This window comes from Rhea americana, unplaced genomic scaffold (assembly GCF_003343005.1).
Source record: "Rhea americana isolate MKP2758 unplaced genomic scaffold, rheAme1 scaffold_53, whole genome shotgun sequence".
NCBI lineage: Eukaryota > Metazoa > Chordata > Aves > Rheiformes > Rheidae > Rhea > Rhea americana.
In genome coordinates, this window is record NW_028186679.1 from 953067 (window position 1) to 966569 (window position 13503).

General features: G+C 36.7%; 1 protein-coding gene across 4 annotated transcripts in view; it reads left to right on the forward strand.

Moving 5' to 3' along the window:
• MPP7 (MAGUK p55 scaffold protein 7) overlaps positions 1 to 13503 on the forward strand; it is a 161320-nt gene that overhangs the window by 79980 nt on the left and 67837 nt on the right. For all 4 annotated transcript variants that reach the window (XM_085318286.1, XM_085318289.1, XM_085318287.1 and 1 more), the window contains one exon: positions 10659 to 10736. In XM_085318286.1, the coding sequence (XP_085174412.1) occupies positions 10659 to 10736 (78 nt within the window). The remainder of the gene's footprint in view (positions 1 to 10658; positions 10737 to 13503) is intronic.

The following is a 13503-nucleotide window of genomic DNA, read 5'->3' on the forward strand; positions in this document are numbered from 1 at the left end:
CACCTCCCTCGACCTGCTGGCAACACTCTTCCTAAGGCACCCCAGGAGACCATTGCCTTTCTTGGCCACAAGAGCACATTRCTGGCTCATGGTCAACTTCTTGTCCTCCAGCACTCCCAGGTCCTTCTCAGCAGAGCTGCTCTCCAGAAGGTCAGCCCCCAGCTTGTACTGGTACCTAGGGTTATTTTTCCCTAGGTGTAGGACTCTGCACGTGCCCTTGTTGAACCTCATGAGGTTCCTCTCTGCCCAGCTCTCCAGCCTGTCCAGGTCTCTCTGAATGGCAGCACAGCCCTCAGGTGTATCAACCACTCCTCCCAGCCTGGTATCATCAGCAAACTTGCTGAGGAGGCRCTCTKWCCCCTCATCCAGGTCGTCTCAGAGCAGCTTTATTTGTTGGCATATTTCAGCTAACAGACTTCCAGTACTCCTGTGACATGGAAAAGCATACGGACTGCTTCCTTTGTTGCATGGGTTCTGCTGTAGCCCAAAGGAGGAACTGAGCAGAAATTACATCCCTTCGCCTGATTAGAGCTTTCAGACCTTGTTTACAGGCTTCTTGCCAGTGATACRTAGAATGTACCCTGTCGCCCACATGAGTGCGTTGAATCTTTAATGGAYATAGTGTTTTAAGCTGACAGAAAAATTCTATTTTGTTCACTGTTGAGTTTCATTTCCTTTGTATGAGTGAGCTGGTTCCGTAAAGAAGTATTAAAGGAACCAGTTACTGAGTTTCCTTGGGGCTAGGAACATCTCCTTTTTTGCAGCTGTGTTAACTTTTCCTGTTATAAACCTACTCCTCCCTTTCCYAGGAAAAACAAATAAACAAACAAAAAAGCCCTTTAGCAGTAGTGGAGATAATGCCAGAGCTTAGAAGTCTGGATTTTTGTGTTTACATCAGAGCATTTGGATAGCCTGTTGGTCATTCCTGTGTTCTGGCTATTCAGTGTTTCCTGGTTCCTGGAATCTTAAAATGTTCTATATAATCTCATTGATACTGTTTGTCTTTCTTTTTGAATGCCTTAGCCTTTCAATTTCTGTAGTCTGTTTTGGTTTTGAATTATACTATTTATGTCAGACAGTCTGTAGTCTTTCTAATTTTTTTTAAATGATTTCATGCTATAGTGATAAAGAAGCTTCTGAAGCTTTTTTCATTTTCTTTGTTAAAGTTACCTCTAACATTATTGTTTTGAATGACTTAAGRCTTCATTGACACCTAATTCTTTAGGCAGAAATATTCCATGTCATTTGCCTGCTTATGAATTCTTAAGAATGTCATGCATCTACTCTTCGGACCAAGGACTTGAGAGAATTGCTCACCTGTTGAGATGAATCATTTTGCTGTGGAAAATTGGGCCAAAATAGAGACTTCTGAATATTTGTTTTTATGTCTTCAGAGGCTTGCTTTGATATGTGTAAYGTTATTCTCTGGAAGATTGTGTACATTATGCAAGCATTTAATTTATGTTTGAGGCAATTGAATATTACTGTGGGGAATGAAATTCTCTTTACCTTTATGATAGGAAATTTAAAGCAAACTTTGAGTAGGTACCTATGATATATGCATTTTTGTTTTCTTTGTCTTTTTTGAAATAGAGTGCTAAATTTTTAGCAAAGTTCTGTGCCTCTACTTGCAATTCAAGTCAATTGGCCTGCGTTGAATCTGATTTGAAAGCTGTAGGTGTTCCGAAAAAAACAGTATTCAAGATGTTGCAATGTGTATCTGATATGAGTTGGCATTTGATTCGCAACTCAATTCTCCTGCACCTCATGTGTTCATCATGACATTTTACTGCAGAGTTGTTTGTTTATTTGAATTGGCATTAACATGCCAATGCTGCAATAACAAACACTATAGAAAAGTTCAGGAAGAATTTTTACAATAACTTTGTATTTGTCCCATATTTCTGTGGTATGTAAATAGGCTTGCAGACACCCACTAAATGATGAAAATAAAGTGAAAAAATGACTAACTATTCCTGCTCCTTTTATCTGATATGGTAGGCTTCTGGGAGGAAAAAAAGAGGGGGAAATAAATGATCTTTTAATTGAAATTCTACCTCAAGTAATATAGGTATGCTCTTTCAGCACTGSTATGTAATTACAGTTTGTAAATTTTTATGGTTATTTTCACTTTTTACTCTGTAGTCCATCATTTCTTTTTCTCCTTCCAAGTAATTCATTTCACCTTGACCTACAATTATTACTCAGTTYGGACAGTGAACTCACTGTCTACATCCCAGAGTAAGACTAGTGCCATTAATGAAAAAACAAACACCTAATTCTCATCTTCAAATCTCACTATGTAAGCACTGGCACTACTGATAAAATGTGCCTCTGTRGTCATGACTATCTTGAGCTGCATTCTGGAATTATTTCTTTTGCTGCAGGTATTACAGATGCTGGACACAAAATTACAAATGAAGCTGAAACCAGCACTTGAGGCCTGATCAGTTCCTCTTTTACTTTCTTTCCCTGTTTTCCTCATCCTTTGTGGCTTTTCGGTATAAGYGTGGTCCTCTTGATAGTAGCATCTTCCCAGTTTGTGGTGCCAGTAATGGATTTAAAGACTTTTATGCAAAGCACATGTGAACCTGAAACTTTGGTGGACCATTAACAAATTCTCTGTGTAAGAGAGTCTTTGATTGTGCATCCATGCAAGTGAGCAAGCCAATTGATCTGGAAGTTGCATGCTTTTTTCCCAGTGCTTTGATTTCAGGTACTCTGTTTACTGACATGCTGTGCAGTATGTACCGAAGAGAGCAGCTCGGGGAGATGTTCTCTCAACTGTTGTAGGCTGTCTACAACAATATGCTTAATGCTTGTCTTCTAGACATGTCTTGATGCTTATATTGGAATGTGTTTATATTGGCATTCTAGTTCAGGTCAGAAGTGCACTTTTGACAGAAATTTCCCATCATCTCAATTTAAGGTGCTTTGGTTTGCATCAGCAAGCTGCATGAGCTAGATTCCTTTCTGGTGAAACTACTGCAGGACCTGAGCTGTTAAGAGGTGTTCAGCAGACTAGACTAGGCTAGTCCAGAGTGAAGTCCCAGAAATGTGTGCAGTGTGGTGATTAGGTCCTCAGCACCAGTCATTCTGTCCTGTAGCTTCCTAATCTAGATGTAGCCAATGTTGTGTATTTTCACACATGCACATGATTAACCAAATGTTGCAGGAACCTTGTTTCCATAATGAGAGATAACTCACTCCCAGATAAGATAAGGGAATACTTATATAACTAGTAAGAGGATATAAGCCTCTGATACTTCTCAGAAGGTGATGCACTCTCTTCCAGAATTAGTCTGCCTTGAATTGACTCGTGTGTGTGTGTGTGCACGCGTGTGTGTGACTACTAAGATCAATATAAGCATATGGGCAGGGTAAGAGGTGGAAACAAAAAAACAGAAGCAAGGAAGAGAAAGCAAGGAAGATGAAAAAATACTTCTGAGCTGGAAATGAGAAGGGGAAGACAGGACAGAAAGACAAAGTTTATGTCATGAYATAGAGAAGTAACAGTGAGAATGAGAAGGATGTAAAAATGAAAGACAGAAATATTAATGTTCTATTTACATTCCATAACATTATTTTGCCAAAATAGGCTTGTATCTCTGTTTGTTTGTTTGCTTGTTTTTGCTTTGATATACAGAACATTTAAAACCTGTAAAATCCTAGGAGTTTTCTGCGTCATTATTACAGCTCACTGGCACTGGAGGGAAAACATTTTTTTTAGAGCAGCTACAGGAAACTTTATTTTAAAATTGCTGACAATCACTTTTAGTATCTCCTTTCAAAACATTATGTTCTTATGTGGAGCAGTAGATACAACAACAGTTAAATAATATATTTCTTCCAATCAGAAAAAGGAGAGAAYTTGCCTGACATGCTACATTTCTTGTGTGGAATCAGCTTATAGGAGAATGGACMTTTTTGGAGCTTTTCGTTAGAGGTTTTCTTTTAAGTTGTCCAGAAATTTTGTAGGTGAAGAACTTCCTATCTGATTGCTAATAATCTTGGGCTGTAATATTTAGATAAGCTGCCATTTCCAGAGCTGGGTATGTCGTTTGTAGCTTCTTTGAATTTAATTTGTCATCCTTTAGAGCCTTTCAGATAAGTTATGCTCATACAACTGTATTGGAACTTAGTAAAATTACTCTTCTATTAAGCTGGGGTACTGGAAACAGTTTTTCTATTTTCTAAGTTTTCTAATAATTCTGTATACATACCTACTTCCCTCTCCTGCGCTGTTTTGAGCCAAGGGATACTGGAACTGTACCTGGAGCTTATGAAATCTGAAAGGAGAAAGGAGGTTTATTTGGTAAGATTCTTTCCTCAAGGTATTAGTTTGTTTGACAAAAAAAAGGCTCCTTGTGCATTTTAAAATAGTCCATGCTAGGGACACTGAGGAAAATGTATTTCTGCTCTACTATTTTTTTTAAATAGAAAACTTAATTCAATCTCTCTGGGAAAATCCAGGCACAATTTCCCTTGCCTACAAATGTGCCAAAATGGTATAAATTTGCAAATGATTATTTTCCCCTCTTGCGGCCTCTCTCAAAAGTAGATTGTCAGGTTTTGCAGAGCCTGGTAAGTCTACCCAAAGAACCCTACAGTGAAAAAGATAGGTAGTCATTAAATAAAATCAAAACCCCAAACCCCAGTAACTTAGCCTTCTATTCCGCAGAACAACTTTGTGTGTTTTATTTATAATACATTACTCTTGCTTTAACAGACTGAATCTCATCTGTGAAGAGGCTTCCAGGGTTCCAGCTTTATACTTCAATGCCAGAAGAACTTAAAACAGATGTACAGTATTTTCTAGGATTTTTTAAGCATGCTACAGTCCTAGGCTCTCCATGGGTTTCTACTAAAGAGATGGCAATGGATCAATGTCACTGGACTTCCAGTATAGCCACAAAATAAAAGCTAGACCTTTCTCATTAAATGTGATTCTTTAAAATATATCTCACATAAATGGTTGAAAACATGAAATATTTCATCTTAAACAGGTCAATGTTCTCCCTCCTGCTGTTTTGAATGTACCGTTGTACTTCTTTCAAAGTGCTTCAGGRTTATTTTCATTTCTATTACAGTTTAATCTCGTAGAGTGAGATTTACAAAGGTGCAAAGTACTTGCACCACCTTATTTTGTATTGATCTAGGTGTTTACATTTAAAATTCTCGTTGTATGAGAATTCAGTTTTGGAAATAAAATATTAGTTGTGAATACATGAGTATGAGTTACACATTTCAGATTTGAGAAAATAATTAGCTAACCTGGTGATACTGCTGAAAGGCAGCATGTGGAGAAGTTGCCAAAATGTTTGACAGTGTTCATGGCAGTTTTTCTAAAGTTGGTAGTTGTAACAGGATCATTCATCACATTGAAGTCTTGGAAATTCAAAGGCAAAGTAACCACATGAAATTGTCAGTGCTGTGTATCATCCTTGAAAGGTTAGAGAGAACAGAGACATCTCCATGCACAAGGGAAAGGCAAATGCTGTGCAGATCTTCAAAGAAGACCAAAAGGATGATCTAGGGTACTAGAGGCCAGTGAGTCTTGGTTTGGTCTCTGGGAAAATCATGGAGCAAATTTTCCTGGAACACATTTCTGGGCACGTGGAAAGAAGGAGGTGATTGGGAATGGTCAGCATAGATTTAGTAACGATTTACAATAGCCTGATCAATTAGAAGGCATGATTGCCTTCTGCGATAAAATACCTGGATGCGTGGATGAGAGTAAAGCAGTGGATGCCATTTATCTTGACATTAACAAGTCTTTTGAGACTCTCCCATAGTATTCTTTTATCCAAGTTGGACATTACAGTCTGGATAGGTAAAATGCTGGTTGGATGGTCAGTCTGTACTTTACCTATACTCTAAATATTCAAAGTAAAATATTCTGTCTTCTAATAAGTTATGGTAGGATGATCATTCCCTGTAGCATATTATCCAGCAGAGGAATGGATTATTTAAGCAGATACCAAACTGTAGACTGTATAGCAAAARTAGTATTTTTCCCTTTAGTATTCAGACCTTTGAGAAAGAGTTTAGAAACTTTGTCATTTTGGAATAGAAACACTACTAGGGTGTTTTGTGTACGARGGTTAAAAAACAGAAAAATGCGGTAATCCTCTTGAAAATTAAGCATAAATATTAGAAGATAGCTTTGGACCAAAACTGAATATCTCAGGGGATATCAAAGTAAAGTCTAGTCAGAGCCAAACCTGTTGCTTGTAATCAGTTCTTCACTCAGGTTTTTAAGCTCCTGTTGGATAAATTGAGCTACCTTGTTAAGGTTTGCCTCTATTTTATGAAGATTTTTAAAGTCTGCATGAAGAATGCATGAGACTTAATACTAAACTCTAATAGTTGTAGAAGGGGAGGAGGATTTAGGGAAGCAATCCTTCATTCTGATCCCTTTTCAGTATGAAACTGATTCACTCTGACTAGACATTTTTTTCAGGAATAATTCATTTAAGACCATTTTCTGATGTATGTTTCTTTTACAGGGTTCCTCACAAAGTGACAACATTTAGCCAAGGTATATGAGCTTTACTGGATCCACCAGCTATTACTGTGTGGCTAGACCATTTCCAGTAGCCAAGGAAGTTCAGGTTTCTTATTGTTGCATCTCACTGTATAGTGTGGTCACGCTTGCAGATGGTGTAATAACACTACCTTTCTGAGGATACAGAAAACAAGAAGGGGGTTAAGAGAAGTARAAATGTTTCATTATGGATTATATCAATACTCATAGATCGTTCTGATGGGTGAAGTGAGGATATGCAGTCTTTCCAGGAGTCTCTCTACTTGTTTCACTTTGATTTTAGGGTGGTTTTAATCTTGAGGGTGAATCTTGAGTCTGTGTGTCTTGTTTTSTCTACCTGAAAGTATGGCAGGTCCACTGTCTCCCACCTTAATAGCAGGTAAGGGCACAGAAAAGAGGTTTCTATGTTAGTAAGTCATCTGTTAATGGTTGACTTTAGTCACCCCCTTGACTTTTCATAGCCTTTGAGTTTTCGTAAATGTGATATAGGTGGAAAAACAATCAGAACAATTCTAATTGTTACCTATAAAGGGCTTAAAGTAATTAAGGTTGTTGTATAAGTGACTTGCCCTTATTACTGCAGTCATTTATGRGGTTGCACTTAACAGGGAATATAATTTTTAAACACAAGGAAATGTGGGTTCTCCCGTCGTCTTCTTTCCTACCTCACCACATTCCTATAGTATTCAGTACATTATTTTTTTTGTTCAAAAAATAAGTGAGGAATGCAGCCCACACAGTCCTTAATTCCTTCAAAAATTTTACAATAAGAAAAGATCGAGCATGAAGAATTAAAAAAAAAAAGACAGCATGTATAAGTTACAGCCTCAACTTACAGCTTTTTAACTGCAGAGTTGTTTGAACTGGACATTTACTTAAGAAAACATCTGAATATTAAATATTAAAAATTTTAACTACCTCTTTGTAACTAGCCAAAGATACTTTTTAGGATATTAAAATACAGACTGTCATTCTGAAGTATTTTAAAAATGTATTTGATTTGAACAGGGCCCACTTGAATGCTATGCCTAAATACTATTTCAAGGTTTACTTATAGAATTYGCTAGTTGCTTGAAAAAACATGAATATATTTTTGCCTCACTGGAGTTTTTTGCTTTCTCAGTTAAGTTGCACAAAATCTGCCATCTTACTGAATTCAGGAACCTATTATATATGTGCTGCACACAATACAAATACATCAGTTACCCGGAAGTTAGAAGTAAGCACTATCTGTAGGAGAGCAGTAGGAAGTAATATTTTTATATGTATGGTAGTTTTATACTTGACATGAATGGTAATCCTTGTTTTGTGAGTTTATTGCAGCTTCCTGTGTAGACCAGTGCTTTCTAATTTGCTTATAACTCCCTTAAATTGTAATAAGATGAAAGATATATATTGCAGTATGAAGATCTAATTAACAGTAAAAAAAAAAAAAAAAACTAAAGTGATTTAACAAACAAGGTAAAATTTTTAGTGTCTGTGAAGTTGTAGTGTCCGTTGCCATAGAGCATGCAGTATTTATTGGTAGTATCAGTCATACTGCCACTACAGTAAATGAATAGAACTTCCACCTTGATGTAGCAACACCTAATGCCCAGCACTATCTACTAMTAATAATTAAATTTTCTTGCTTATTTGATTAGCTTCCATTGTAAGCTTAAGATTTGTTTTGTCAGTTATTCTCTACAACTCATCCATAGTCTAATAAAATTGTAATGATTTTCCTTGAATGTTTCAATGAATTCTAATATCCACTGGTAGGAAAATAAAATCTGCTTGTTACAGGCAGTGCCAATAACCAGTTAAAGTTAAATGATATCTTCTATTCCTATTTTTGTTGCATGAATTTACAATTCTGTAACATTTTTTTCTAAGATGGGTGACTAACAGAAGAATGTCTTGGCTTTCTTTCTCCTTTTCTAATTTCAGTGGTGAAGGCACTTGCTGGCTGTCCAGGATAAAAACAGCTCCGTTGGAAGTAGCTCTTTTATTTTCTTGAGAATGTAGGAGGTGGCCATGGGCAACTGCTTTTAAGCTCAGAGCTGACTGAAGTTCAGCCTGGAGAGAATCAGGATGTTGGCTGAAGCGATAAAAAAATGATGGACTTGAGGCGTTCTGATTTATTAAGCCTTTTAGAAATTCAGGTTCACAGTCTAAGTAAACCATGAATTTTGKCTAAATTAAGGAAGCTGTAGCTGCTTGTTTTGTTTAGTTTCTGTACTTTGTAAGCTAGAAATATGAACTTTTCCAGTCATTTATGCTTTTGGTCACATCTAATTTGAATTACTCTTATTTTTTTCTGAATAAGTGAGGTCTACCTAAGCTATGTTTACAGATAGAATTCAAACTCATGTTCTAAATACAAGTACAGTTCAGAAGAAATCATTTTATGGAATGTAACTTAGTAACTGTACAACTGTTTTGTCTTCGTGGTGTATCTTGACATTTCAGAACTGTCATGTCCTTTAACAAAACACTTACAGAAGTAATYGTAGTCAATTCCCTCATCATCTCTATAAATTTGCTAAGACTTAGATCCTGTTATGCCACATTGCATTAACAGGGTATCAAATGGCCTTTACTTCAAAGAACCTACAGTCTAAATGAATAAAACCAGACGTGAATTGAGCAGGCGTTATGAGACTTAGCAGAAAGAACAATAAAAATGGCAAGCATCATTTACAAAGCATTATTTTCTTCGGTACATGTAGCTGCTAGGAGTTAAGTTTGAATTCAAAAGAAGAGGATGGGGAGAAGAATGAGAGAGCCCTGGGAAGTGAGAGGACCAAGTAAAAGGAAGCAGAAGAAAAGGAAATGTGAAGGGGCGGGGGGGGGATCTGGGGAAAACAAGTCAGTGCAAAACAGACAATCCAGTTAGTTCACAATATTTTCTGAATGTGGAAGGATCACTGGTTTGGTGGCTCTTTCCAGCTGTCCTTCCAGCCTGGAAGTCTATCCCATTCCTCATGATAGATGTCCCCTGGTGGGGCACCGGGGGGGGGATAAGGTAGTGTGGGGGTACCTGTACCCGAGTTAGGCACGAGGGGATCCCCAGCAGAGCTCGGAGCCCAGTGGCCTCTGCCAGACCTTGCCTTCCCCTGCTTGCCAAGTGCACAAGTGTCTGTTTTGGCTGCTTCTGCAACTCCTCCAACCATCTGGAGCCCATGTCTGTTTCAGAGCAGAGGAACTGAAGTAGTAATCTAAGAATGAAGTGTATTTGCATTGATTCAGATATGCTTTTCAGGGTATTTTTTTAAATCTATTTTTAATTAATATTTGCATATGTTTGTATCTTGAGGAAAATAATGTAAATAAAATGGAAAGTTCAGTTGATTGCTTTGTGCCATTCTGAAGTAATCTTTAAGAAACTTGTTAGGGGCTTTAAAATATTTTGGATATTTTAAGCTTTAACCCTGGAAAAATCTCGAATTTCAAATGCATGATTTGTGGAAGAGGAAAGAGGTTGGCTATTTAAATGATAGTATATCCTTTCTCCCTTTGAAAGAACCAAAGCACACTGCATTTTTAATTTTGATGAGTCTAAATTAAAAATTTTAAAAGTTCCTAAATGACTTTAATTTGCTGCAGTACTGCCTTTTTCCTTCAGATGTGTTAGAATTCATATTAGCACTGCTTTGCCCTTCTTTCTGAATTATTTTAATGACGGCAGCCCCTCCACCAAGCTGTCTGTCAAGATGTGGGTGGCAGGCTATTATTACACTTCATAAATCATAATTTACAGGGTTTTTTATATCCATCTTGGGGATAAACACTTTATGCTTTGTGTTTTCAGCAGCAATATAAAATGTAATTGATACTTAAAGCAATATGTTAGAAATACGGACATAGAAAGCCAGGGGAGAAAAATCACAAATGTTTAGTTTTTCTGTGGGTTGGTCTACATACTGAGCATTTTTTCCATCTGATTTCATATTCTTAGCACTTCAACAGAGGATGATGATGAATTGCATTTACATGATTGCTGCCTGTAGGTTACTATGMGGATGTTTCTTTAGTTGCAGACACTCAGCAGATCAGTTAACTCAAGAGTTATTTGTAATGTTTCTCTTGCTGCTAAATAAACTTGCCATTCTGTGCTATTGTTTTCTAGATTCATGAAAAACTACATTACTATGAAAAACAGMATCCTGTGCCCATACTCCACGGTGCAGCAGCCTTGGCAGATGATGTAAGTGTCCCCTGCTGAGATCACTGGTACCAAGTCTCCCAAAAAACTGCCAGCAGAACTCCTCATAGTGCAAACATATGAATGTAATCCTCTGAGCTGAAATCATAAGAAGCTGCAAATGTTTCCAGAGGTGCTGTCATCACTGGGCTTGTTGCTGATATTACTTTGATATTTATTCGCTTGCCTGTTATAAAAACATTGCATCTAGATAGCCTCTTGTTCTGCTTTGGTAACTACGTAATAGAAATTACAGGTTGGAACTCTACTGGGAGGGAAAGAGCTGTCGACTATTAGTGTTTTGAGAAAGTCACAGACAAGAGGAATGCCTTGGAAAAATAAAGACAAATGAGATAGCTGTACTGCTGACAGAACATGAAAAATGACAGATAATACTACAGAAATGAGGCATATGAAATGCCTAGGAAGAAGGGTTGTTTAAAAAAAGGTATATATTTAAGAAAAAGTACAGTAGTGATTTATGGATATTGGAGCTTTCCAAATTACCTTTATAACCGAAAGATAAATTGTAGAAGTGGTCGGCATTGATGGAGTAGTTAATTTCCTGTTACTATAATTTTTATTTTAAAGAAAAAAAAATCCAACCTGCCATTTCTTGCTATTTGGTTAATTCTAGGATTCAGATGAATTGTGCACACACCTGTATAAACTATGGCTGAACTTGAGGTAGGCCAGGACAGAGAAATGTTTAATAAACTGTGGTTTAGGTGAAATCCAGAAGTCTCTTGCAATTGATGATCTCAGGTTGTATTTTAGAAAAGGCAATATGTATTGGGATCCGTTTCAAATACAGCATATTTGAAACTTGTCATATTTTATAGATGTTTTAAAAGCTTAACTTTTTTTTTTTACTTAATTAATACCCTTTGATTTTTAAATTAGACAATTGGTTAAATGTTGTGAATTGAGCATGCCAACAGCCTAAAGAAACACTAAATTAAATATATTTGAAGTCTATGTAAAAAGGGATATATAGTAATTTAATAAAGTTTCAGTGGGAGGAAATCTATATCCTATGACATACCAAATATAATGATGCATTAGCTTTGACATTAGGCATATATCAGTAATATTTTTACAACCTTCAAGTAGCTTTGAATAACGTTAATAGTAATTTTGAAAATTAGAAAGCTAGTTGAAATTCTCTTCATTATGTTCCTGGTGACATATTAATAATCCTTGTTAACATTTGTGTTACTGTTCTCTGGGCTAAAATTCTTAATAAGAATCTGTTTCTTATTTTTGGATGCAAAACTTAGTTTTTGATATTTTCAGAAATGCTGAGCAACTTCCTTCTTTGTTCTGCCCCATTGAAAATGATGGTGTTGGAAACTCCCAAATTAAAGTACTCTGTCACTCTTCAGTTATGAGAGGTCGGGGGGGTTACCTATGAATATATTTTAGTAGTATTTTTTAACTGTATATATGCTAAGACATGAATGTCTTGTAGACACCTGCCTACTTTATATGCCCACCTTCTTTTTAAAGATCCTCTTGCTGGTACTTCATTTTTGCATGTATGTAGTGAAATAGCTGGTTTTATGGGCAGCATCCTATAAAGTGGAGTATCCTCTGGCAGCTGAAGTCAGGCTACATGTTGCAGGATTTTGTATATTTTCGATAGTTACTAGCCAACTTCAGGCTAGTAAGTTGATTTATGTACAATATTTTTTGTAGCTTAAGACGCATGGAGTTTTAGAATTAAAGTGCTCTTCAATGTTTGGCACATTTGTCTGACTAGTTGTCAAGTTCAGGGATTTAAGAGCATGTTAATGATATAACACACACTTTTATTTCAATATGCTTTAAATTAACTGTTTTACAGTTAAACAAACAAGGAAGTATTTTTATTAACAAGTGCTTATTTCCTATTTGATTTAAAACCTATATTTGGGGTGCTGCTAACATGACTAAAAACTGTTTTAAAAGTATGTTTTTATACTTGTGTTCAGTATTAATTTTTAAAGCAATTTTAGAGATAACAATTGGAAAATTTTCATGTTCCTAGTTTCCTTCCCTTCTCTCTTCTGACCCCCAATGACTTTTAAACTGAATTTTCCATGAGAGATTCTGTTGGCCTCTTATTCCRGAGCAGCAGTGTCTTGTGTAGAACTCCTGGTTTGGTGCAAACCACACAAACATCTCCTGCAGTATAGCTATACACTACAAACCAGGCCTTTCAGTTATTAGAAGCTGTGTACTAAGAAAAGAAGTTTCAAAACTTTCCCAAGAATCTTTGAACTCTCAAGTGCCAGTATTCCTTCTTCCGCCCAACTTGCTCCAAATCCACGGCTCTGTGTTGCTTTGTTTTCCCCTCTCTATAGTGGTCACTTTTCATAAAGAGCTCGGTAAAACGTYTGGTTCCCTCAGTAATGGATTTTAGAAGAGTTTCTCTGGCAGCTTCTCTGGCAGTCTTTGGCAAATACRGTGATCAGCAGCGGGAACGACGTTTGTTCCCAAAGTATTCCACTGAGCTCCTACCGTTAGCAGTCACAAGTCTTTGTGCTTCAACAACAGCAGCGAAAAGCAAACAAAAAGCCGGTCCAAAACTGCTAGAAGCATTGCGAGCAGTGACATCTGTTTGCTAATCGGGGAGCAGAGCCTTATGTTCCTGTTTCTTTAGATATCACAGCGTTATGTGTACCTTTAAGACTTTCATAGGAATAATCGCAAAAATCTTCTAAATTATATGAGTGAAAACAAGTTTTTAATTGTTCCATCTCTGGAAAAATACTTTCTAAGCTACAAT